This window comes from Saccostrea echinata, unplaced genomic scaffold, assembly GCF_033153115.1.
Source record: "Saccostrea echinata isolate AGI-Se365-2 ecotype Australia unplaced genomic scaffold, CSIRO_AGI_Sech_v1 ptg000054l, whole genome shotgun sequence".
Classification (NCBI taxonomy): Eukaryota; Metazoa; Mollusca; class Bivalvia; order Ostreida; family Ostreidae; genus Saccostrea; species Saccostrea echinata.
In genome coordinates this window covers 20,909,456-20,933,500 of record NW_026889803.1, presented here as the reverse complement: position 1 = coordinate 20,933,500, position 24,045 = coordinate 20,909,456, and the positions used below count along the sequence as shown (strand labels likewise).

Here is a 24,045-nt window from a genome sequence, read left to right as displayed (position 1 = left end):
CTTTAAAAATCTTCTTCTCAAGAACAACAGAGCCACAATTAGACCCATTGATATGAAAGCATCCCGTCCTTAGGTAGTGAAGAATCAAATTTGTTCAAATCATGACCCCTGGGGGTAGGGTGGGATCACAATTGGGGGTGAAAATTTTACATAGGAATATATATGTAAATGATACAGGGAAAATCTTTTAAAAATCATCTCAAGAACAATTCAAAGTCGATCATGATTAGACGTACTGATAAAGAGGAATCCTCAGGTAGAGTAGAATCAAATTTGTTCAAATCATGATCCCCGGGGTAGGGTGGGGTCAAATGGGGGATCAAAATTTTACGTAGGAATACATGTGTATATAGGAAAAAATCTTCTCAAGAAAACAAAGCCATGATAAGTCATACTGATATGGAAGAATCCCCAAGTATGAGTATTGTACATTTAAGTTTGTTCAAGTCATCTGTCAGAAGCAGGATGGGGCCATAACATATTACATATGAACATATATAGGAAAAAATTTTAAAAATCTTCTTCTCAGAAACAACAAAGTCATGATCAGTCATATTGACATGGAAGCAACCCCAGGTAGTGTAGATTCAAGTTTGTTCAAATCATGCCCCCCCCCCCCCCTCCCCAGGGTAGGGTGGCAGACATCATTAAAATTCTGTTTTTAAGAACAGCAAAGCCATGATTAAGTCATATGAATATGGAAGTATCCTCAGAAAATATAAATTCAATTTCGTTCATAACAGTGACCCCCGGGGTAGGGTGTGGCTAGAACAGGTGAACAAAGCTTTATATATGAATATGTAGGAGAAGAAATCTGCCGATGAAGAACAGGGGAGCCATGTTGGTCAGGTGAGCGATGTGGCCCATGGGCCTCTTGTCTCATTCATTTCTTGCCAGGCCCTGAAGAGCAGAGTTTTAGTATTTAAATCTTATTTAAATTTTATTTATTTATTTATTTTTTTTAATGCAAAAATATTATGTACAGTAACAAATCTTGTACAAAAAGAAGAGGGAAACAAGAACGATAACTCCAAATTACATTAGATGTCGCACCTGTCAAATAATCCAAAATGGCGTCTGCTTGTGCATTAGAGTGGGTGCCAGATTCCTTGTACAATACAGCTGTTTCTGCCACAGTATCGTCTTACAATAAGCACAGACGAGAAGTCAAAAGCCTCCCAGAAGATGTGCAGTTTGACATTTATTATAAAGTAAGTCTAAAGTAGGATCGTTTACCGGAATATACTTAGTCACCACAGTGACTACGTAATGTTATTCTTAGCCTTGGGTTTATATTTGGTAATTCCCTTCAGAAAAAAAATCTCAGAAAAGTAAAAGGTTCAATGAAGGAATAAAATCTGGGATGATGTTTTAAGATTTCACAGTTGTGTGAGGTATGACATCGGATGTCTTGACTCAAATTCCAGCTGATTGAGGGATAATATGAAGTAGGCCTAATATTTGGTGACTCAGCATTGAGTGTACAACAGGCAGACTTGGGCAGTCAACAGATTAGGGAGAATGATAGTGAAATGACATCGATTTAAATCCTACAAGATAAACTCATTAAATTAAAATGATTTATTTTGTGATACTGGCAGCTAGTGTTTGCAGATTAAATTAGCATTTAAACTCACTGGTCCACAGGACCAAAAACCATATGGTCCTGTATCAGATTTGTCCATCATTAATGCCAGTTAACTTTGTTGAGGTCTACTTTGAAAATATTTACATGTAGATTTTAGGATGCAGACTAATAAATTATTTTCATATTTCCCATAATATTTTAAATACATTATATTTTCCATAATATTTTAACTATATATATAATATACATCATTGTCTCAAGTCCACTCAGGAATGGGAGAGGATTGTACATTTTGGCGGTGATTTGCAACGATGTATATACATCATTACGTGTATTAATTAAGAAATGAATTTAATTTTTGAAGATTCATGAGAACATGAACTACGACGCTTCACGCTGGAATATTTCATGAAGCATGGTAGCGCTTCATGATAAATATGCCGGCGTGAAGCGTTGTAGTTCATGTACCTCATGAATTTTCAAAAATTAAATTCATTTCTTATATTTACATTATTTTTCTGATGATATGTCTCATATAACGCCATTCAACTGTCATTTTTAAAGCAAAAGAGTTTGCACTATAGTTTTGACGTCAAGTGAGGTATTATGATGTAACAATGGAGATATTCATGCCCATTCATGGTAGTTCATGAGAAAATGAACTGTACTCTATTTTGTAAAGAATCATAGGGGAAATTTATTGGAAATGTAAATATATTGAAATAGATCGAGTTAGAAATATGCAAGAGAATATGGATGATTAGAGTGTGCACCCCCTCCTTCTTTTGATATTTTTTTCGAAGAATTTATGCAACAAATGTGAATTTACATTAATTTGTTTTACGTATAACATTATATCCCAACAACAGCCATGATCTAGTGATCTACAGAAACTTTCAAAAGAAAAAAAAATACAAATCAGTAAAATGTATTATTTTGTTGTTGTTGTTGTTGTCAGGTATTAATTTTTGTTACCATTAATTGTTAAAATGCCATTTATCATATTTATTTTAAATTAGTCAGATATCTAGAAAATACAATTCTTATTGATATGAAGAGTAAATTATACTAAATGTTGATTAAAAGGATTTATTTTTACCACTCTCACAGCATTTGCAATGGATTGATTGCTATATACCTAAAATTAAGAATTATTTCATGAAAGGGTGGAGTTTCTTCATTTATTTTCTCATGATATTCATGCAATACAATATCACTATGTAAAATGTAAATATGAATTTTGTTCCACATTACATGCAATTATGATTTATGTTGAATCAAATGTATAATATATTTTGTAGTTGTATAACAAAGGAAGAATATGCCAGTTGGCTCTGGAATTTTCGGAGTTGGACACATTTGCAAGAGTTTTAAAGGTTAATGACAAAAGGTATGCTATCTTTTCTATATGATTTGTGTTTTGTAGACATCATATTTGATTTTTTTTGGAAACAATTTAATTGAACAATACTAATAGCTCATTGTACAGTAAATGGAGGTATTGCAAATAAAATATGTATAAAACCAGATTGTACAAGTGTACAGAATCCAACAACATCAAGGACCAAGGATTAGACTTATGAAGTAAGTAATTGATTCAGCATTTCTTTAAATCATTTACAGGCATTTACTGCACCACTGCTTCCAGGCCTTAATGGATCATGGAGCCAGTGTTTCTGATATCCTAGCAGATACATTTGCTCAGCAGCTAGCTCCACAGACATGTCAGGACCTCTCAGCAAGGGATAGAGCTATACAACTAGGCTTTCAATTAGGTAAAAAAAAAAAAAGGGGATGTTATTATTAATGGTCTAAATTACAGCTTTCATACCTGTTATACAATTGATGGTATGTTGTGATCAGGCAGGCGGTTCAATTTGACCAGATAACCTGCTAGATGCATCCTCATTAGTCAAGTGTTTCTGATATTATACTATGATCAAAATTGGGATTTTTTTTTTTTTTTTGGAGATATGATTGGATTCTATCATGTCTATTGAAGTGGCTCAATCTACCAGCAGGTGTTTTTCAAAGTGATTTTATTCTCAATCTATCTTCAGGATGTCTCTTGATTGTATATTATTGACAATGGATTTTTATTGTACATCAACATTTGATGGATAGCATAGAATAAAACGAAGTGTGAAATAGATAACCACATTGTTAACATTGAGCTAGAATTGGTGGCTTTTTTTTGGGGGGGGGGGGGGGTAAGAAAGAGTAAAATGGTTGCCAAGCAAGTTCTGTTAATACTATGCTCACTTATCTCAGTTGATAGAGACCTCAAGTGTTCTAGTCATTGCTTGTTCCTTTGATTTCCTTCTTTTCTGTTACTAGCGTGAAAAAGAAATGTTTGAACTACAAGTATACAATACACATACAGTGTATATTATATTGATTATTTGGGCCATTTGGTGTGGATGCATACACAACCTAAATGTAATTTACAAGTGATCAAATACATATGTGAGGAAAAATTTTCAGTGTATTTGTCAGTGCCAGCTTACAATGTATACATATAAAATAAGTACATGTACGTGTATATACATATATCTATATGTTAAGCAAGTTGCTGATGTAATATTTACTTGTGTATTTGTAGGTAATGTTTACTTGTTTATTTGTAGGTAATGTTTACTTGTGTATTTGTAGGTAATGTTTACTTGGGTATTTGTAGTTAATGTTTACTTGGGTATTTGCAGGTGGTTTCCTCTGCGATGCTGGTTGGTTCACCGCCAGTGAGACAGTATATAAAGCATGTCTTAATTTATGTCAGATGGATAAATCTAACTTACATAAGTCTCTGGAATGCAGTGTTGGGTAAGTATTTAAAGCTACAGTGTATGTGTATATTCTAGTGTTGTCAATGAGTACCTGGTTAACAGGTTAAACTTCGAACGAAGCGAATATCGGTCAGTAAAATTGTTACTCGGATATAGAGGCATAAGTAGAAAAGAAATTTATTTTTTTCATAAATGAATACTTACACATGTCCCCCATTTTATTTACCATTTAACGTTGGACTTGAACTAGTATTTCACAAATACAATCGATTTGTTTTTATTATACTCAGATTTCACAGTTCATATGATTGATGGCTTTGATTGCTAAGGGGTGCATATACAAGTTTAGAAGATCTGAGTTAATTATAATGACCTCACTTAACAGTGCGCGTCTGCATTACAAGATTAAACAAGACATTTTAAAAGAATTTAAATCCGTAAAGTGTAAAAATACTCTAAAAAGAATTAACATACACGGGAACATAACTCTGAAACCAGCATATAGGATATCCTGCAAAACAACCAACTTTTATGGGATATGAGAAAAAATTTATGTAGAAGCTTTTGAATTTACAATAAAAAATAAATAAAGTGCACATAGAGTGCATTTTATTCATACACGCCGGTATATAAATGATAAATAATGGAAATTGTAATGACGTTACAAATATTGCAGTTAATATTGCATATATACTGCAAGCAAGGATGTTAGAGGTCTAAAGAAAAACCATCCGAGTAACCGGGTACTCGATCGGAAAAGTAAGCGAGTAACCGGTTACTAAAAATTGAACGATTTGACAACACTAGTATATTCACCTACTTGTATATTCACCTACATGTATCTTCGTGCATCTGACTGTGATGGTCAAGTCATGTAATTATCCACTATTGTATGAAAGCAGTCTGATTAAAATCAGACCTGGCTTCCTCTAGCTCCTTTGTGTTCTGATGGTTGTGTGTGGGCATCAGAATAATGGTGTTAGTGGAAGGTTTGATTTTAATCAGATGGGCATGAAAGTAGCTGGGAGAGTGCACTGCCAGGTCAATATGTATATATATATAGAGAGAAAAGACTGGCATATAGAAATCCAAAATCAGGATAGAAGGTATTGATCATCATGGAGAAAATAAATACATTTGTACAATGGTAAAGTAAAATTAAATATGACTTTTCATCATTTAATTTCATCAATAGTATGATGTATCCTTTTATTTTAGGCTATTGCATGTGCAGAATGCTAACTGTAAATACACTGCAGCTGATCAGACTTGTCAGATAGCCAGACAAACCCTAGAAGAGTTACAGTCCCTGAATTTACCTGTCAATGCAGCAGCTTTCTACACTGAGTGTTGTGCCCTTTTGTTTGCTGAATGTCAATATGATGAGGTAAGATCAGTTTGTAAATGTCAGTATGATGAGGTAAGATCAGTTTGTAAATGGAGTTTATGTGGTGATAGATTTACGTTTAAAAGGTATTGCTTGCATAAAGTCTTAAAGATAGAGTAAGTCCCCAGAGTTTGTATGGAAATACAGTAAAACATGCATATAACAAAGTGCCAAGGACGGACGATTTTGCTTCATTATAAACGTATTATATCTGTTAGCTTCACAACATGTTTAAAACCCATTGGGAATGAAAATCACTTCGCTATAAGTGTCAATTCATTATAAGCGTGTTCGCTTTAAGCGTGTTTTACTGTAATTAATTTTCTCCAAATATGAGTTTACTGCTCTTAAAATATTGTATATCTTTAGATATGTGTGTTTTTTGTACGTTTCAGGCAATAAAATTTTGTTCAAGGGCTATACAGGCATTATCCAAGACATTACCAAACAAGGTAAGCAAGCAACCTAGCAATACATTCCACATTTTCTCAGTCATTACATGGCACTTGGCATTGAGGGTCTGTATGTTGATTTTGCAAAGTTTCATTGTCTAGCACTTGTTTCTGGAAAATTACTTTTTTATTTCAGACTATTGTTGATGTATTAAGACAGTGCTCAAAGGTATGAAACTTTTATTAATAAATTGTGTGCATCCAATTTTTTTTTTTTCAAAGAGAAATAAATCTTCAGGATTGATAGCTTTTATAAGATTTCTGCTATTGATTGCAAATTAAGAGATTTGTTTCCTTTAATACATAGTATGAAAAATCACAAAAGTGTAAATCTGTTTTCCAGTATATGCAGGAGAAAGACCTGCATTTCCACAAATGAATTTGCCTTTTTAGCATGTTGTCTATTCTTGTATTATATTTTTAGTATTGAAGAAATAATTTTACATGTTTCAGTGCAAAATAGAGTCTTGAAATTTATAATATGTGATATTTCCATGATATTTCTTTATTCAAGGCTTGTGTGATATTTCTTTATTCAAGGCTTGTGTTGTGAAGCGTGAATTTTCCAAGGCTGAAGTTCTTGTAAAGCATGCTGTGTGTTATGCGAGGTAAGATATCACACTAAACCCTATTGTTCATGCAGTTCTTTCTCTTTTCCCGTCTTCTGTGTATTAAGTTGGATGATCAATATTTATAGAGAGAAGTTTGGCGATAAACACCCTAAATATTCTGATGCATTGCTGGATTACGGATTTTATTTGTTAAATGTGGATTCCATAACTGCTGCTGTACAAGTATATCAGGTATGCAGAGAATTCATATAAACACTGCAAATTATAGAAGGCTAAATTACTTGTTTCTAGTTATTGCTTTAGATATTGTCAATGAAGACAGTATTGTACTGTGGTTTCATTAATTTTTGTTGGGATCAAGTTCTGTGGATTTGGCAAAAAATAAAGTTTTGTTTTTCTTTAAATTTTGGGCAGCTGCTACATACTTTGATATCATTAGTCTTATTTTTAGTTTGTAAAAACCTTATTTCCACAGTAATCAAGAAAACAATAGAAAAATAAGTGTTTAATGAAAACTGATTAAACCACAGAATGTCAAAATCTTTTTGAAATATTTTTAGATGGCTCTTGGTATACGTCAGTCTGTATTTGGAGGGAAAAATCTTTATGTTGCCATAGGACATGAAGATCTGGCATATGCTTCATACGTTCAAGAATATAGTTCTGGGAGATTTAACGATGCCAAGTACAACTTTATTTTACTCTTTTGTGATATTGCACTTCCCAACAACATGCCAAGGAAGAAATTCTTTTTGAATTAAATTTTGATCCTTTATTATAGGGAGCATGCAGAAAAAGCTATAGAAATATTAAGTCATATACTACCAGAAGATCATTTGTTACTGTCTTCATCTAAAAGAGTTAAAGGTATGATAACACCAACATTTATTTTTCAGTTTTACTAATACAATGTGGAAACATGTAATACTTACACATGTAAAACTGCAGACATGCATAATACACATACATGTACATGTAACACTTTCACTTCTTCAAATTCTTGTAGGTAATTCAGACTTCATTTGATTTGAATAAACGTCCATTAAAAGCTAAGCATTTTTGGCAAAGAATCCGATTCATTAAGGGATTTAACTGGAGAGGAAGGTTAGATAAAGTTCATAGAATATAGTTAGAGACATCTTTGACTGACACACAAATGTGTATCTTTCCTCAGCATTAATACTAGAGGAGATTGCTTTGGACAGTCTCTCTAAGGAGGCCAAAGAGAAGAATCTCCAGGAGGCCCAGGAGCTTCATCTCCAGTCTCTGGCTTTGGCCAGGAAGGCATTCGGGGAAAACAATGTTCAAACTGCAAAGCATTATGGGAACCTAGGACGTTTGTATCAGTCCATGCAAAGATATGAGGTCAGTGAATCTGAGTGTAAGGTACTGCATATTACAAGATAAACATATTTTTGCACATGAATTCCAGTTTAGTAACACATTTAGTTCAGTAGTTTATATATATATATTAAACTGTCTGAGACCCAAAGAAGTTGACATGATTTGGGAAACTTTTATGGACATGTTTTTCTTTCATTGTGTTTAAATTGGCTATAGATGCTGAGTAAAGTAAGGTCTTGTTCCTTCTACAAAACTGCCTACTGGAAACCCTGTAGCGCAGGTGGAGTATTTTTTTTTTCAGTCCAATGGTTCTAGGTTCAAACCTTAGTTAAAAAGGGGTGTCCACATTATACATAGGTGGCAGATTTTTGCACTTTTAAGTTGGGCAGAAACATGAATAAATTGACAGTTTGGTTCATTTAGACAAAGTCATGACATAAATACTTTGTATATGTAACATTTAAAATATTTAAAAAATGAAAATAAAAATTTGATTCAATTTTTTTTTATATATATAGGAAGCAGAAGAGATGCACCTGAAAGCTATAAAAATCAAAGAAAGGCTCCTTGGGAAGGATGACTATGAAGTGGCGTTATCTGTAGGACACTTAGCTTCCCTCTATAACTATGATATGGAGAAATATGCAGAGGCTGAGAAACTTTATCTTAGATCTATAGCTATTGGTAAGAATCTTTTCTTTTTTGGCTGCTGTTTTACTCACAGGTAGTGACGTGTAAGTACTGATGGTCAAATCTTTAATAGATTTTTACAAAAATGGGTTCTAGCTTGGATAATGCTAAAATTCTGAATGTTAAAATTCTCTATTCATTCAGCAGCATTAAAACCTTTCAAACAATAGGGATTTTGGTTGTCCATAACATATTCTTATTTCACAGATCACTTAATTCTGTCTTGATTTCAGGTAAGAAATTATTTGGTGAAGGTTACAGCGGATTGGAGTATGATTACAGAGGACTGCTAAAGTTATACAGGACAACTAATAATCTGGCCATGGCCGATCATTACCACGACATCCTGCACGAATGGAACACAATTAGAGACATAAATAATGCTGTAGAAGTGAAACCTCTGGAATTCTCCATAACCACGAACTTTGAAGAATCTGTGAAAAAGTGTTTTTCATGAGATTTGTCAGCTAACTGCAGTGTTTTCCTATCCACAAGTCCGTGTTCAGTAGTGTGGTAGAATACGATTGTGAGAGAATAGTCATGCATTGTGTACATGTACTTGTGCATTTCACGGTAGTGCTGAATTGGTACCAGATTCTCTTCAAATGGATATTGTGTGCAATTTTTTATATTGTCAGTGTTGTTGGCCCTAATATAGCTTACTGGCTGTAATTAATAGGTGCTGATTTGCCATTGATTAGATATAGTTTTTTCTAGAAATGTCAAATTCCATTGAAGGGAGAGAACATCATAATCTACATGTAAGAATGTACATTTACTAACATAGATCTAGATGGGGAAAGTAAAGTAGGCAAGCTAACAGTATTAACTTTAATGGAAAATATTTGGTGTAATTTGGAGAATTATTAATACAATGTGAAAATGTAATTGGGGATTTCAAACCTTATGTTTCAAACGTTTGCTGATGACATCAGTGGGGTTTTTTTTTTGCATGGTTATGACCTTGACTCAAATTTTCATATATGCTTGACAGAGCCCCTGATTATCCTGCTTTGGTTTATGGAAATAGCATAACTGAATTAAAAGCATGAAGTATAGTTGCATTTCCTTTGGTACAAAGACATTCTGTTGGAGAAAAATCATACATGTATTTTCTTGCAAAGCCATTACATTTGCAAAATAGAGTCATTTTAAGCATACTTGTATCAATGAGCAAACTTATCATTGTTTAAATATTTGACAACAAATTGGTGCATTGGAAGAAAAATACTCAGGTTTTAATTTTTGTTGTTGCAATATTTGCACATGAAAAATTCATGGAATCCATCATGATTAAAAAAGTTCACAGAAACTGTGATGATTGCAGTGATCACTGTTGTATAATTATGCTATATCATGGTTTAACTTGCTAAACTGTTGTATAATTATGCTATATCATGGTTTAACTTGATAATTGTTGCTTTGAGTGATAATGTGATTCGGCTATTTTATAGGACAAATGAAATTGGTCACAATATTGTATTTTATTCAATGTCATGTATTTCTGTGAAAATACATGGTACATTATAACTAATATATGAACATGTTTTTGATGATTACTGCAAGGCTTTGTATTTCAAACACAGGTATGTTGAAACATATTGAGAAGAAAATGACTGATGATGTCACAGTATTTTACACTTGTTTGATATCTGTGTAGTGTACAGTAAAGTCAGTAGTGCACCCTGAACTTTGTTTGCTTATGTGATATTTGTTAATTTATATTGTTGAGTAAATTTCTCATTCGTAAAACAGTGTACTTGTTTGATTTAATACAGTTGTAATCGTTTTATTCAAAAAGTATTGTGGATGGGGAAGGAGAAGAGTGTCTTTTCTTAATACAAACAAGAGCTTTATATACATGTAAAGAAAATTGGACAGAATTCACTCACTCGTTTAGAAGTAATGGAAAATGACAGTCAATGGAATATTTCATGTCCTTGATGCAGACTGTAAACCCACAGGTATATGAGACAAATGTCATTTACAAAAAGGATATCCTTACATCATATGTATTTGGTTTAATTTAAAAGTTAATATATTATATACACATACACACACACACTAGATAAGACATCTGTCAGAATATTTCTGTGTGAGCAATATTGACAGATTTTTGAAAGTGTAATCCTATTCCATTCTTCAACCGTTTGTCTTTGAAGTCCTCTTGCATTTTCCCCAGAAAGTCTCTCTCTCTCTCTCTCATATCTTTATGACTGTGCACTAGTTTGAATGTTTTTTTTTTCTTTCATGCATATTGTTTTACTATTAACTTGTTCTGCACCTTGTGTTGCGAAGGGAATGATAATGATAAAAAGTCGAAGTTTGTTCTCAGCAACATTATAATTCTCTCTCTCTCTCTCTTCTCTTTCTGAATTTGCAACAGCTGTATTATTAAGTTTTATGCAATTGTTTTCATAACGTGTTTGTTTTGCACCATCTGCGGTTGCTAGGGGGACAATACGAGTGTCTGGGATAATATTTATTACGTCAAATGATTTTTAAAAATTACGATTTTGAGTTGTTCATAAGTTAAAACCTACAGGTAAAAATTTCCCATAATTCATTAAATCAGAAAATACACCAATGATAGATTCAGGGAAAGATGCACCTGTGGGATGATGTAGGGAGTACGAACAATATTTTCTTCCCGATGCAGTTTTTGAAGAACTGTGTACATGGTGAGATCCTGCTTCCGTGTGTTTGAACAATGTATATCCCCAAACACCTGAGTGGTAAATGGTAACTAGTATATAAAAAATAAATAGATTCAGACAATGACATGCAATAGATGTGCTTCAAAGTGTATGACATTTACATGTAGTTATAAATATAAGTTATTATTAGGCATAAGGTGCAGAGTGGGCGGCAAATTAATTAAACGTACATGTACGTTTATATGCCAATGCACCTTCATAGGGGCTTGGTTTCAGGATGAAGTATTGTGTGTTTTTCTATGTCTGTCTAAATATAAAACATTAAATATGAAACCGAGCCCCTATGGCTCCAAGTGGTTTGCATGCACCCATTATTTTCGTTATATTTTTATTTCTACTCTATATCAGAGTATATGATTATTAAATTGAAAAGATTATGTAGTCATAGCTTAAGTGTCAGCGCATGTTCGGATCCAGGAATTTTTTAGGAGGTAGGGTCCATACCCATTAAAAAAATGAAAATAATTCAACTCAGAATTTTTTTTGAAAAGCAAAAGAAAAAAAAAACCTATCTGGGAAGAACAAATCGCTTTCCTTCACATCGTCTCCTTACTATAAATTCACCAGTTGTCCGGGTTTTCTACAAAAAAAGGGGGGGGTGTAAGGTCATCTTTTCCTTACTTTATTATTTAGATTTGAAAACTCTGAAGATCCGTATATGCAGCGATTTGATCGCTCAGCAGACACAAAATATACTTTTAAATTGAGGAAACTTGGTTTCTATAAATTCAGAGCATCGTTAATTTTGTAAGAAAACTATTCCTGAATTTTATTCAGGTTTAATTAACCAAAGAATTATTTTAGACCAGGATGAGTGTTCAATAGCTACACTCGTTTTAATGATACTGTTATGACAGTAATTAATGTAAATGATATTATTTCTACTGAAACCCGTTACTCTGTAAAAAAAATTGTCCTTCTTGGTCGTTTCATATGAATTATACAAATTATAATATCGAAATTTCGTTTGCGCAGAGGTCCATTATTCCCGAGTTTGAATTCCAGTTTTAGATATACATATCCATTGACATTAATAGGCTTTAATACTACATTGTGATGCATAGACATTCTAGATAGCATGTTGAATTCTGTCAACTGTACATAATAGATCAATATTATTACAAACAACCACCATGGAGTACAGGTTCATCGTTATTTGTCTGTTGCTTTCAGACATCTCCATTCTCGTTTTTGCTAAGTACAAAGAGGAATATCGTGAGTTGTATTCTAATAACCATTTTTAAATGCTTTACTTATACTGTAAACTTACTTTATTCCACGGGGTCATAATTCCGCGCAATCAGAATTTCTGCTCAATCCGCGAGTATAAAATTACACGGATATCTTGGATTGTCATTGTATGTCCTTAATGAATCTTTAGTACGATGTGACAAATTTCCGCGGAAAAATTGTGACCGCGTACATAGCGGAAATTAATCCTTCGTGGAAAAAAAGTACGTCTACAGTAAGTATAATAATATTTTATTCATATAAATATGCAAATATCATCAGGTATTGAGACTGTTCAATCCATGGCCCCAGAAGTAGGGATGGGACAACAAAGGGGATGAAAGTTTAACATTGGAATATACAGGGGGAACTATTTGAAAATCGTATTCTCAAGAACAGCAGGGTTCATGTTATGCAATCATAAGATCCACAGGTAGTGCAGATACAAGATTGTGCAAATCGTGACCTCTGGGGTTGGATTGGGGATACAATAGGGGATTAAAGTTAAGCATGGAAATTTATAGGGAAAATCTTTTTTAAAAAACCATTTTCAAGAAAGCAGGTTCATGATCATTGATCTTTCACCAAAATTATTATTATACCTCATTAAAATTATTCTGTACAATGCGTTATCTGATTGGTTGTTGACAGTCACGTGACAGGGCCATAAAACTTCATATTTCCCTGTCGTTGTCATGCATTTCATCATCTTCAACCTCTTCAGAAACCTCGTGCATTTTCCCGCATCTGAATGCTTTATAAGGTAAAATACCGAGGTAATCCAAGCAAAGAAATAGTAGATCTTTGTGCTTTAGGACAGGACCAAATAACATAGGGTATATAGATGAATGTGGTCTGCATGCATAGAGGAAAACGAGAGGTGTCCGACTCATGATCACTTTACCCTAAGAGCGGTGCGAAATTTGAAAGTTTCTGTTCATTTTTAAAGGCTTGGTTTGTTTCGGTATAATAAACAGTTTATTGCATGAATGTTCGGGAAGTATGAAGATTTATTCAGCCAAGAAAAAATCATATTCCCCTTGGGGGAATATGATTTTTCTTGGCTGAATAAATCTTCATACATGTATTTCCCTCACGATCATGCAATAAATGTATAATCATCGTCGCAAGCCACGGGTTTTGTGTCCATTCTATTTCCACAGGTTTGTGGAAATAGAATGGACACAAAACCCGTGGCTTGCGACGATGATGTATAATATGCAGGCCCTGTTACCGAAGATTAACTTTTGGTTTGTTCAAATTATGATCCCAGTGTGAAGGATATGGAGCCACAATAGAGGATCAGGGTTTTAGATAGTTAAAAAACAACAGGGCCATAAAAAATGATGCAGTGTACAGCATTTCTTAATATTATACTTTCATGTAAATTAGTTGAATCTGATTCGTCGAGAAACATTTGTTAAAAAACACCATTACTCGCTGAATAATGAAGCCACGCCCTCCAGCGTAGCAACAGTCAATATTGCTTGACGACGGATGATATTCCAAAAAATAGTGACTGTGCAGAATTTATGCGCGCAAGGTTCACTGTTATATGTATTTGTATAAAACATTCAGTATAATATAATAAATATTACATGTAATTGAGTGTAACATTGAAAATTTTCACCCCTCGAAAACCATTGTCAACCTCGGCTGCGCCTCGGTTGACAATGCTTTTCTTGGGGTGAAAATTTTCAATGTTACACTCAACTACATGCAATATTTATGTACTAGCACATCGATAGCAGAGCAGTAGAAAACAAGTAGCCTATGTATGGGCCGCAACGCTCACCTGAGTCACTTTAGTCCTGCTATTTTCCATCAGCAAATTTTCCCCCTATATATTCCTATATAAAACTTTGATTAGACTACTGTGGCCCCACCCTACCCCAGGACTCTTGATTTAAACAAACTTGAATCTACACTACCTGAAGATGTTTTACATTGAACTAGGACTAATCATGGCTTTGCTGTTCATGAGAAGAAGATTTTGAAAGATTTCTTTTCTATATACTAATATTCCTATGAGAAACTTTGATCTCCCTTTGTGACCTCACTCTACCCGGGAGCCATGATTCGAACAAACTTGAATCTATTCAGGAAGATTTCACAGACGACAGGTAATCAGAAAAGCTCACTTGAAACTTCGGTTACGGTGAGCTAAAAATGTGACTTTCACCGTTACGATGAAAGGAAAATTTAAAGATTTGTTTTTCCTTTCTTTCATTGATATCTTTCTCTCTTAAAGACCTCAATACACGATCAATGTTTTCTTTTACTTTATATACGCTGTATTTAGAGATGTTAACTTGTACTTTATAAACACAGTATTTAGAGAAGTTATTTTCCATAAGACGGTGATTTTATTTTAAGGAGTATGCGTTTAGCATTTTATTTTCCTTATGCGGTAAAAAATAGGCTTGTTTGTCTGTTTTCGTCGTTTTATGTGGTTACACCTTTTTATCAGACAAAACACAAATTAATTAACTAAAACAACAATTAATTATTATGAAATGATTTTTTTGTTATTGTTAGATAAAGCCAATCTTCATAGATATGTGCAAAAAATAATGCCAACAAAAATGTTACACAGAATCAAATAACAAGAAAATTACATTTAAAGACGAGTCTTTGCTAAAAATTTGAAGTCCCTGCGAGATTTTTACACTCAGTATCGAGAGGTACCATATAAGTCTATTTTACGGATCAAAGCCACAGCCGTCTCTTAATAGTACTAGCTGGATAATCCTGTCTTTTACTGTCTAATGTCGAATAATTTATCAAACATTCACTAATAATCTGACTTGGCCAGGAGACAAATTCATAACGTTCCGTATACACGAGACATAACGTTTTAGTCTTGTAAGCCACTCAGGACCTGCTGCATGGAAACTCAAATTTCATCAAATACTAGTATTAATTCTATACATTCAGGAACATAGATTTTTTCTCATTCACATAGTCAAGGTCATCTTGGTAAAAGCAAAATCTTAACCCTTTTAAGGACATGACTTTAAAAAAAGACACTTAAGTTATAGAAATTTGTATCACAGTTTGTACGGGCTTTATTATTGTTGTGGTGATATTTTCCTTTTTAAAAAGCGATATAAGAATGCACACACACACACACACACACACGAAACATCAAATCGTGGGAATTTTTATTTGAATACATACTGAACTTCCTATAAGGTAAATCAATTATACATGTAAATATCGTGTACATGAAATAACATCAATATCCAGAAAATGTATCAAGGCTCCTAATTTGGAGATTTCAATTTTTAAAATATTTCTTATTTTCGAACTTCAATATTGATATTTTGGGAGAATGCATTTTGTAAATGTTAACGTTTCTAAAAATAATAATGATCTAAAAAATAAAAATGAATCAGATTCCGCTGAATACGCCTACTTAATGCTACGTGTACTTGCATTTTAAGTATGTAGACATGGATACTTAAAAACTCCAAGGAACTTTTAGAAAATTTGAAGTCACAAAATTATACCTAAATCAAAAACATCAAAACGTACGAATTTTAAACACTTTATACAACCATTCCCCACGATAAATTAAATCCAGGCATTTTTAATGTGTGTGATCATTCACGCTATACTAGTATTTGTGATACTTGTTTGTTAATTAACATAAGTAGTTGCATGTCAGCATATTTATCTCGCCTGTCAGCGTAAATACTTTGCACGTTAACAAAAATAAGTTGTGTGTCTCGACATATTCAACTGGCATGTCAACATAAATAAATTGCATTTAGCCTGTTGGAAGATATTTGATAATTTTTGAAAAAATTCGAAATTCTTATCAAATTACAAATTTCATGTCAATTTAATCTATAGAAAAAATACCTGTACATGGGGGCAGAAATATGCCACCATAAAATGAAAGGTGCATCTAAATCAGCAGAATATTCAGGTAGAAAGCATGATTATGTATTCAAGTTCTGTTAAAAAGCAAGTAAATGTAAATACAGGCACTGCACGTATAAAGAAAGAAAAAAATTGTACATATTTAACATATTTATCAATAAAAAACAAAGTGTATCTTCATCCAAAACCTTGTTGATTCAAATGAATGTATCTGTGCAAAAATAAACCCAAAACAAATCTAAATTCTAAATGAAACATGTATGGTAACATAAATCCATTGAAAGTATCAAAAATATGTCTCAAAGAATTTGATACAGTTCTAAGCACTATAGAATGTTAGAATTTTTCAAGATGAATTATAGGATCACCTGTTTTATCTCTCAGCTTATTCCATACTCAAGAGAATGCTCCGATTACGATTAATATGTAAACTGAAGCAGGCTACTGACAGATGAGTTGATGTTACAGGATTTCAAAACCTCATTTAAAGTCAGGATTTCGTAAATTTTGTGGTCGTTATAATGATCCTTTTAGCAAATATAACCTATTAATGGGTCGTATTTTTGCTGACCTCATACCAATCGTTAAGCCTATGTTTTTATACTAAATTTGACTAAGACATGATTCGTCTATCTGATCAATACAAAAGCTCACGGCGGGTGTGACCGGTCAAAAGGGGATGATTAATCCTTCTGCACACCTTATCCCACCTCTGGAATTTCCGGGGATCGTTTGTTTGTAGATTTTTTTTCAATCGATCACTGTTCTTTATCTTCACCTTTTCATTTTCACTTATGACACCTCTCATCGTGTGTGTGTGTGTGTGAGGGTGTGTGTGTGGGTGTGTATGTGTGTGTGTGAGAGGGTGTGTGTGCGTGTGTGTGCGCGCGCGCTTCATGAAATAACAACATCGTTGTGCAGCATTTTTGCAAATACTACAATTTATTATTGTCATGATTCCTTTTTAAGACGTGCAATAAAAATATGATTACCTCTGTAAAAATGTGTTAATGGCAAAATGTGCACTCCTTAGATGATATGCACTACAGAAGTCAATCGTGTTTGCAGAAAAGGTACAATTTCGAAATAATAAGTCTTAAATGGAAAATCCTACCTTTGGTGTTTTAATCAATTATAAACACGATTTTCTGAAATAATTCCCTTTCAAGATTTTCCCATACTCAAGTAGCTATATATAAGAGTTAGATGGATAACTCCACAACTACGCTGTTGGAAAGTCAAGATGATGCTTTTCAAACTGGTAATCGCAATCACCTATTTGACATTTATCTCTTTGGACATTGCTGCCTGTTCGTGCAAGCCCAGTAAGTAATTATTTAATAGTATTTTTAAAATAGTTGATAACTCTGATATGATTTTTTTTGCACTTACCAAAATTTCTAAGCATTTTATTTATCAAAATTGCATAGAATATCTCAAGTTGTTGGCCAAAATTTACATTATTTTGAAAGAATTGCATTAGTCACAGTTATGATACATTGCAGTTAAGGTCATGGATATCCAAATTCTGGAGAAAGTGGGGATTTGATAGTATCTTCTTATTAAAGTCCTACCGGTGAAACTGGAAGGAACTATAGGTGTCCTCCTCGTCTGTCCTTCTTTCTTTCTATAGCTGTCCCTGTCTGTCACACTAGGTTTACCGCAGTTTTTTTTTTTTACTAAACGCTTGTAGATTTTGAGCTGATTTTTGGTATGTGAACGTACCTTGATGAGTTACAGATTAAGTTTGCATTTCATTCCGCTTCGATGATTTTGCAACGAATTTTCATCAAAAGGAGAATGAAAAAATAAGGCTGGTTTGATAGGAAATTTCGCGTTAAATATAAATACAGGCTGCAGAAACTGTTTTAAAAATTTCTATACTTTTTTTAGTATCTTATGTCTACACTTTTGTATACTGTGATCCCCTGTTATGACCTCACTCTACCCCAGCGGTCATGATTTGAACAAACTTTTATCTACACTACCTGAGGATGCTGCTGTATTAATATGACTAATCATGGTTTTGCTTTTCTTGAGAAGAGGATATTTAAAGATCCGATAGATGACTTTGATACCCTATTGATACCACGTCCTGCCCTCGGGGGTCATGATTTGAACAAACTTGAATTTTAACTACCTGAGGGTACTTACTTATCCTCTCCGTGCCCCGGAGGACGCATGAGGCCGTTCAACAAAAACGCCACTTACGGCGGTCGCTGGCATTAACCTGCCTGATACTTCCATATTAATATGACTAATCAAGGCTTTGCTATTCTTGAGAAAGAGATTTTTAAAAATAGTCCCTATATATATTCCTATGTACAGCTGTATAACTTGAATCTCCTGTCGTGGCTTCACACTAGGTTTTTGGCCATGATATGAAGAAACTCAAATTTACTCTATTTAATGAAGTTTTCATATAAGGCCCAAGTTTCATCTTTTCTGGCACAGTGGTTCTGAAAAATAGAAATTTTTAAAAGTTATCATTACATTTTTACTAATTCTATAAAAATCTCCCCTTGAAGGAGGGCGTGGCCCTTCATTTGAACAAACTTGAATTCCTTCACCGAAGGATGATTTCTGGCAAGTTTGGTTGAAATCGACCCAGTGGTTCTGGGAAGAGAAGCCAAAATGTGAATAGAGAGACGGCACACGACAGACAGAAACCCTTTAATCAGAAAAGCGCACTTAAGCCTGCGAATTCGAATGCTCAGGTGAACTAAAAATCCAGTAAATTAAAATCCCATTTTTGGTATAAAACTAAACAAGAGGCCCATGGGCCACATTTTAACTAAATGTGTGTAAGATGTAGGCGGGAATCGAGAGTTAGCGTTCGAAGTTCTTTCAGTTCAAAACAACTTCAAGACAATTATCGATATATTTGCACAAACTGAAAAATTGAAAATAAGCGGTGAAAACTTACATTGATTTTTGATTTTTAAAGACGCAAGAACTCGAACCTGAAAAAAATGACAATTCTCCCTGAAAAAAAATATTTGCAAAACTACAATGAAGATTCATAATCAAGCAGCAATCATTAATATATGTACATGTTTGGTTCAACAGTCTTGTATTCCTAATACGGCAGATCCAAAACGTAATAATGCAGACACATTTGTCACTTGTATGAAATTTTAACACAAAATATTTTTAAATCTTATCAATGCAGGATCATGCAAGGACATTATTCTTACCGATCCCAACAGAAAAAGTGGGGAATACAAAATTTTCACAGATGACGGAAGAAGCTTCTCTGTTTTCTGTGAGTTTACTTCAGAGTCACATGGCTACACGTTCATTAAAGACTTTCCAGGAAATTCTCTCCTTCTAAACACCATTTTAACAACCACCAATGAAATCAAAGTTGTTCACATCCGGACTTCTGGTAAAAGCTACAGCACAATAATGGAAGAACTCAGCCGGTACAAGTCCAACTATTCATTAAGCCTTCAGGTCAACAAAAATGACGGCTTCAGTACACCGCTGAACGCACGATTTCTAGGGAAATACATTTATGTAGGATTCCTTCCGATTGCGTTCGCTTCAAATCGTAATATCCAAGGATACAGAGCAGGATCTAAAGACTGGGAATTCAGAAATTGTGATGCAAACCCAAATTCATACATCGCCTTTTTCTACAACAATAATAAACTCCAAACGCACAGCTACCACAAGTCATGTTGTTATAATAAATTCATGCGAAAATGGATTGACGTCTCTACAAGATATTACCCAAGTATTCCTTCCAGCTACTTCAGATTTTTTGAGATGCACATGGGAGGATGTGGAGGATATGTGGTTCCTGGTTTTAATTCCTTTTCTGATATTGTTGGCGCCGTGCCTGGGTTTCGCTTTGGTAAGTTGTAGAATTGAATACTCAAACTTCATTTCAACATTAGATGGAACTGCCACGTGTATTAAAGCTTTTTTTTAAAATTCTGTTTCAAGATTTATCATGTGAGGATTTACACTGTCGAAATGGTGGATCATGTTCGATGAGAAGAGGGAGACCTTCCTGCTCATGTAGATCAGGATACATGGGTGATCAGTGTCAAATCAAAGTACCATGTAAGTTTGTTGTAGATTAATGCTTCATTAATATGATTGCGCTGTATATTTTAATTTCACCGGATAATACCTTTCATAGGTTTAATTTCAGTCGCAAAGTTAAAAAATATTATAAAGGTCATTTTGATCTGTTTCTTGTATGCTTTCGTGTATGCGTTAAGAACTCTTTTATTTGTTTCACTTTAGATTCCTGTAAAGACATTGCTTTCTCAAAGCGTAGAGTAACTGGAGAATACACTATTTACAACAGACAAAACTAACCCTATAAGGTGTTCTGCGAATTTCATCAGACCTTTGGTTACACGTTTGTCTCGAACACAAATGTAGCCGTCAACGTGGATGATTTGTTTGAAATTAGATCTCATGTATTGGTCCGACATTTACGACAAGGTCAACAATATGACTCAAATCTGCAGCAGATATCGTCCCATATGAACAAACCACTGACAGTAAAATATAACTCAAATGCTGGATTCAACACTCCCGTAAATGCCAAACAAATGGGCCCATATCTCTATCTTGGATTCTTGGACGCAACAACAGCAAGATCCAGGTCCACACAGGGGTACAGAGTGAATAATGCCGACCAAACCTTTCATAACTGTGATGCCAATCCCAACAGTTACCTTGCTTTCTATTTCAACAAGGGAAATAAACCTCCTGGTGGATATTACAAGAAGTGTTGCTACACTCCATTAATGAAGAAATGGATTGATGTAGGGGTACCTGTGAGTCGGGCTAATCAGCTTCCAAAGTCATACTTTCTTCAGTTTGAGATGCACATGGGGGGTTGTGGAGGATATGCAGTGAGCGGATACAATACCCTGGCAAGTGTTCGCGGTGCGTCTCTGGGAATGCGTTTCGGTGAGTAACTTCACGAAATTTTTTTTCAAAATATACGTTCTATAATGAACATTTTTAAAAATGCCATTAAATCTCATTGCATTTTTTTCAGAATTGTGAAGTTATGGAATTTAAAAAATCCCATTAATTCACTTTGCCTTTTTTCAGAAATATGAAGATATAGAACAGGATGCAAGGAAAAAAAAACGAAAAAAGAAATGAATATTAACATGTATATGAATACAGTTTTCGTTATTAAAAGAGTTATCTCATATTCAGAGTTGTGCCATTAATAGCAGTCAAGTTTATAACGTGGCACAGTGGTTATTAAGGACATACGCAACGTACGTGAACATGTACTTTTCAATGTACCTTTCCCATGGATAATTTTCCGAGATATTCCTAGTTTAAAATCATAATATCATCACAAGTTCGTAGACAAAAAACCAGCATACATTTCCAGGAGTTATGATCAGATATCAAATGATGAAAATCTTTGTATTTTTAAAAGAAAAATTCAAGGAAAAAAGTTTTAGCAGGTATTATCTAAAAATTTGAATCAGAAGAGGTGTACAACATTACCAGACATCATAAATTGCACAGAGGTTCCTCAGTTATTTTAGATATGAAATTATTCAGGGAATGGGAAAATAAAATTAACTTGAAGAACAGTTAGAGTTCTTGCATTGTTCTGGAGTCGCGGAATAAGGATTTGATTCTTTAGGTAGTACACAACAAGTAGGCCAATTTTTTCCTGAAATTCAATTTTGTAGAAGAAACTTTAATATTTTGTTTTTAGATACAAAATCTTTCTTTACTTGTAATATGAAAGAAAAGTGCACTTCGTTTTGAATAGATATGGAGAACCTAAGGTCCGGGATTGGTTTTAGTCTTTACAAAAAGCTTAATTATATATTATATAAGCGGAACGAATTTCTCCTCTTGATAATCGTAAATAAGACAAGCTTTCAGAGATAGCAGCATTACTCAGTCACCGTTGTCTGATCCACAACACAAAAGATCGTTGGAAAGACGGCAGGGATAGGAATACATGACGGGATGATGTATTTCATTGCTTATGAAGAAAAAATCAGGGTACCACGCATATAAAACTTAGCCGCTCCCCTTATCTGAGAAAAAAATTAATCATAGCTCATCTTCATAGAAGATTCGGCCCTTTTTAATTTTGACGCTTCAAAAGGTTAAAATGTAAAAGTGATGGATATATCAAGAAAATCTCAAATTTGAATCTAATCAATATTTTATTTCACAATGATTTATATAATCACTCTGACAAATAAAAGTAGGAATGAACTGCCCTAATCGGATTCAAATTTTTGAAATATTGAGGGCAGAATTGCAAAGAATAGGCCGGACATTTTTCATTAATAAATCCTCGGAATATTGTGGATTTTTAGACTAATGAACCTTCGGACTATCGGGCTTCCGACGAGCAGGCTTTGTCTAGTCAGGGACGTATGATTACACGTGTATATTATAATAAATGTACATAATGGTCTGGTGAAGTTTTGGACTGGCGGGCCTTCGGACTATATGGATCACCCCATTTTTATTTAAATATCTATTGAAATCATTTTATTGAGGCTGACATGCAATTTTTTCCCACTAAATACACCATTCTGAATCGAGCCTCATCCAATCGCGTTAAATTAATCAGGTCTCTAGAGGCGATCTCCATTTTCGGAGGATAGCCATAATTTAATATGGCGGCCACATTCTTTCCATATATGGAAAATCGCAATGCATTGTGGGATATATATGTTATCCTCCGATTTTGGAGGATAACACAGGTAATCTTCAAACGCCTCGTATCTACCTTTAGTGAAAAAGTGCATGTACCAGAGTATATGTAAATAAAACTTCATACATTGACATTGTACTATCGATTGCATATGGCGATTTGAGATTTTATTTCTAGATCTTTTACAATCTAGTTTCAAAGTTGACTTTTTTGCGCTCTCTTTCTTCTCCAAATTTCCTTTCCTTTACTATTCATTTTTTTCTCTCCCTATTAAAACAAATAATAATGTACTTTAATATAACATTTCATATTTTGTTTTAATTTTAAAAAGGAGAAAAAGGAAATACGGAAGGATACATATTTAAATGCAAGATACTGTCCTATAAGATATGTTGATAAAGAAATGAATGAATTAATAAATAAAGGAAGGTAGGAAGAAATAATCTGAATTGCATAAATAAAATAAATACTTAAAAAGAAATTTATATACTAGTACATAAACATCCTCACAACGTCAGGGGTCGTGAGGATGGTACATAAACGAATACATAAATAAATAAAATATTAGATAAATAAAATATTGAAGAATTTTTATACGGATGAAATAAAAAATGATTAAACTTGATTTTCAAAAAAATATTTAATCAATATTTCTAAACCAACAATATTTAAATCTAACTAATTACTATTTTAAATAATTTACCTGGCCTATACAAGC

General features: G+C 33.7%; 1 protein-coding gene and 1 pseudogene across 1 annotated transcript; both read left to right on the top strand.

Annotated features, from left to right (window-relative positions):
- The first annotated feature begins 1,039 nt into the window (after positions 1 to 1,039).
- LOC133204919 (amyloid protein-binding protein 2-like) lies at positions 1,040 to 10,568 on the top strand. Its single transcript, XM_061340660.1, has 14 exons — positions 1,040 to 1,211; positions 2,890 to 2,978; positions 3,212 to 3,363; positions 4,291 to 4,408; positions 5,590 to 5,758; positions 6,154 to 6,210; positions 6,347 to 6,379; positions 6,751 to 6,818; positions 6,908 to 7,013; positions 7,343 to 7,467; positions 7,564 to 7,649; positions 7,957 to 8,147; positions 8,645 to 8,810; positions 9,050 to 10,568. The coding sequence occupies exons 1-14, from the start codon at positions 1,071 to 1,073 to the stop codon at positions 9,271 to 9,273; spliced, it is 1,725 nt and encodes a 574-aa protein (XP_061196644.1). The 5' UTR covers positions 1,040 to 1,070; the 3' UTR covers positions 9,274 to 10,568.
- A 7,326-nt stretch (positions 10,569 to 17,894) lies between these two features.
- Positions 17,895 to 22,236, top strand: LOC133204723 (uncharacterized; annotated as a pseudogene).
- The last annotated feature ends 1,809 nt before the right edge of the window (positions 22,237 to 24,045 follow it).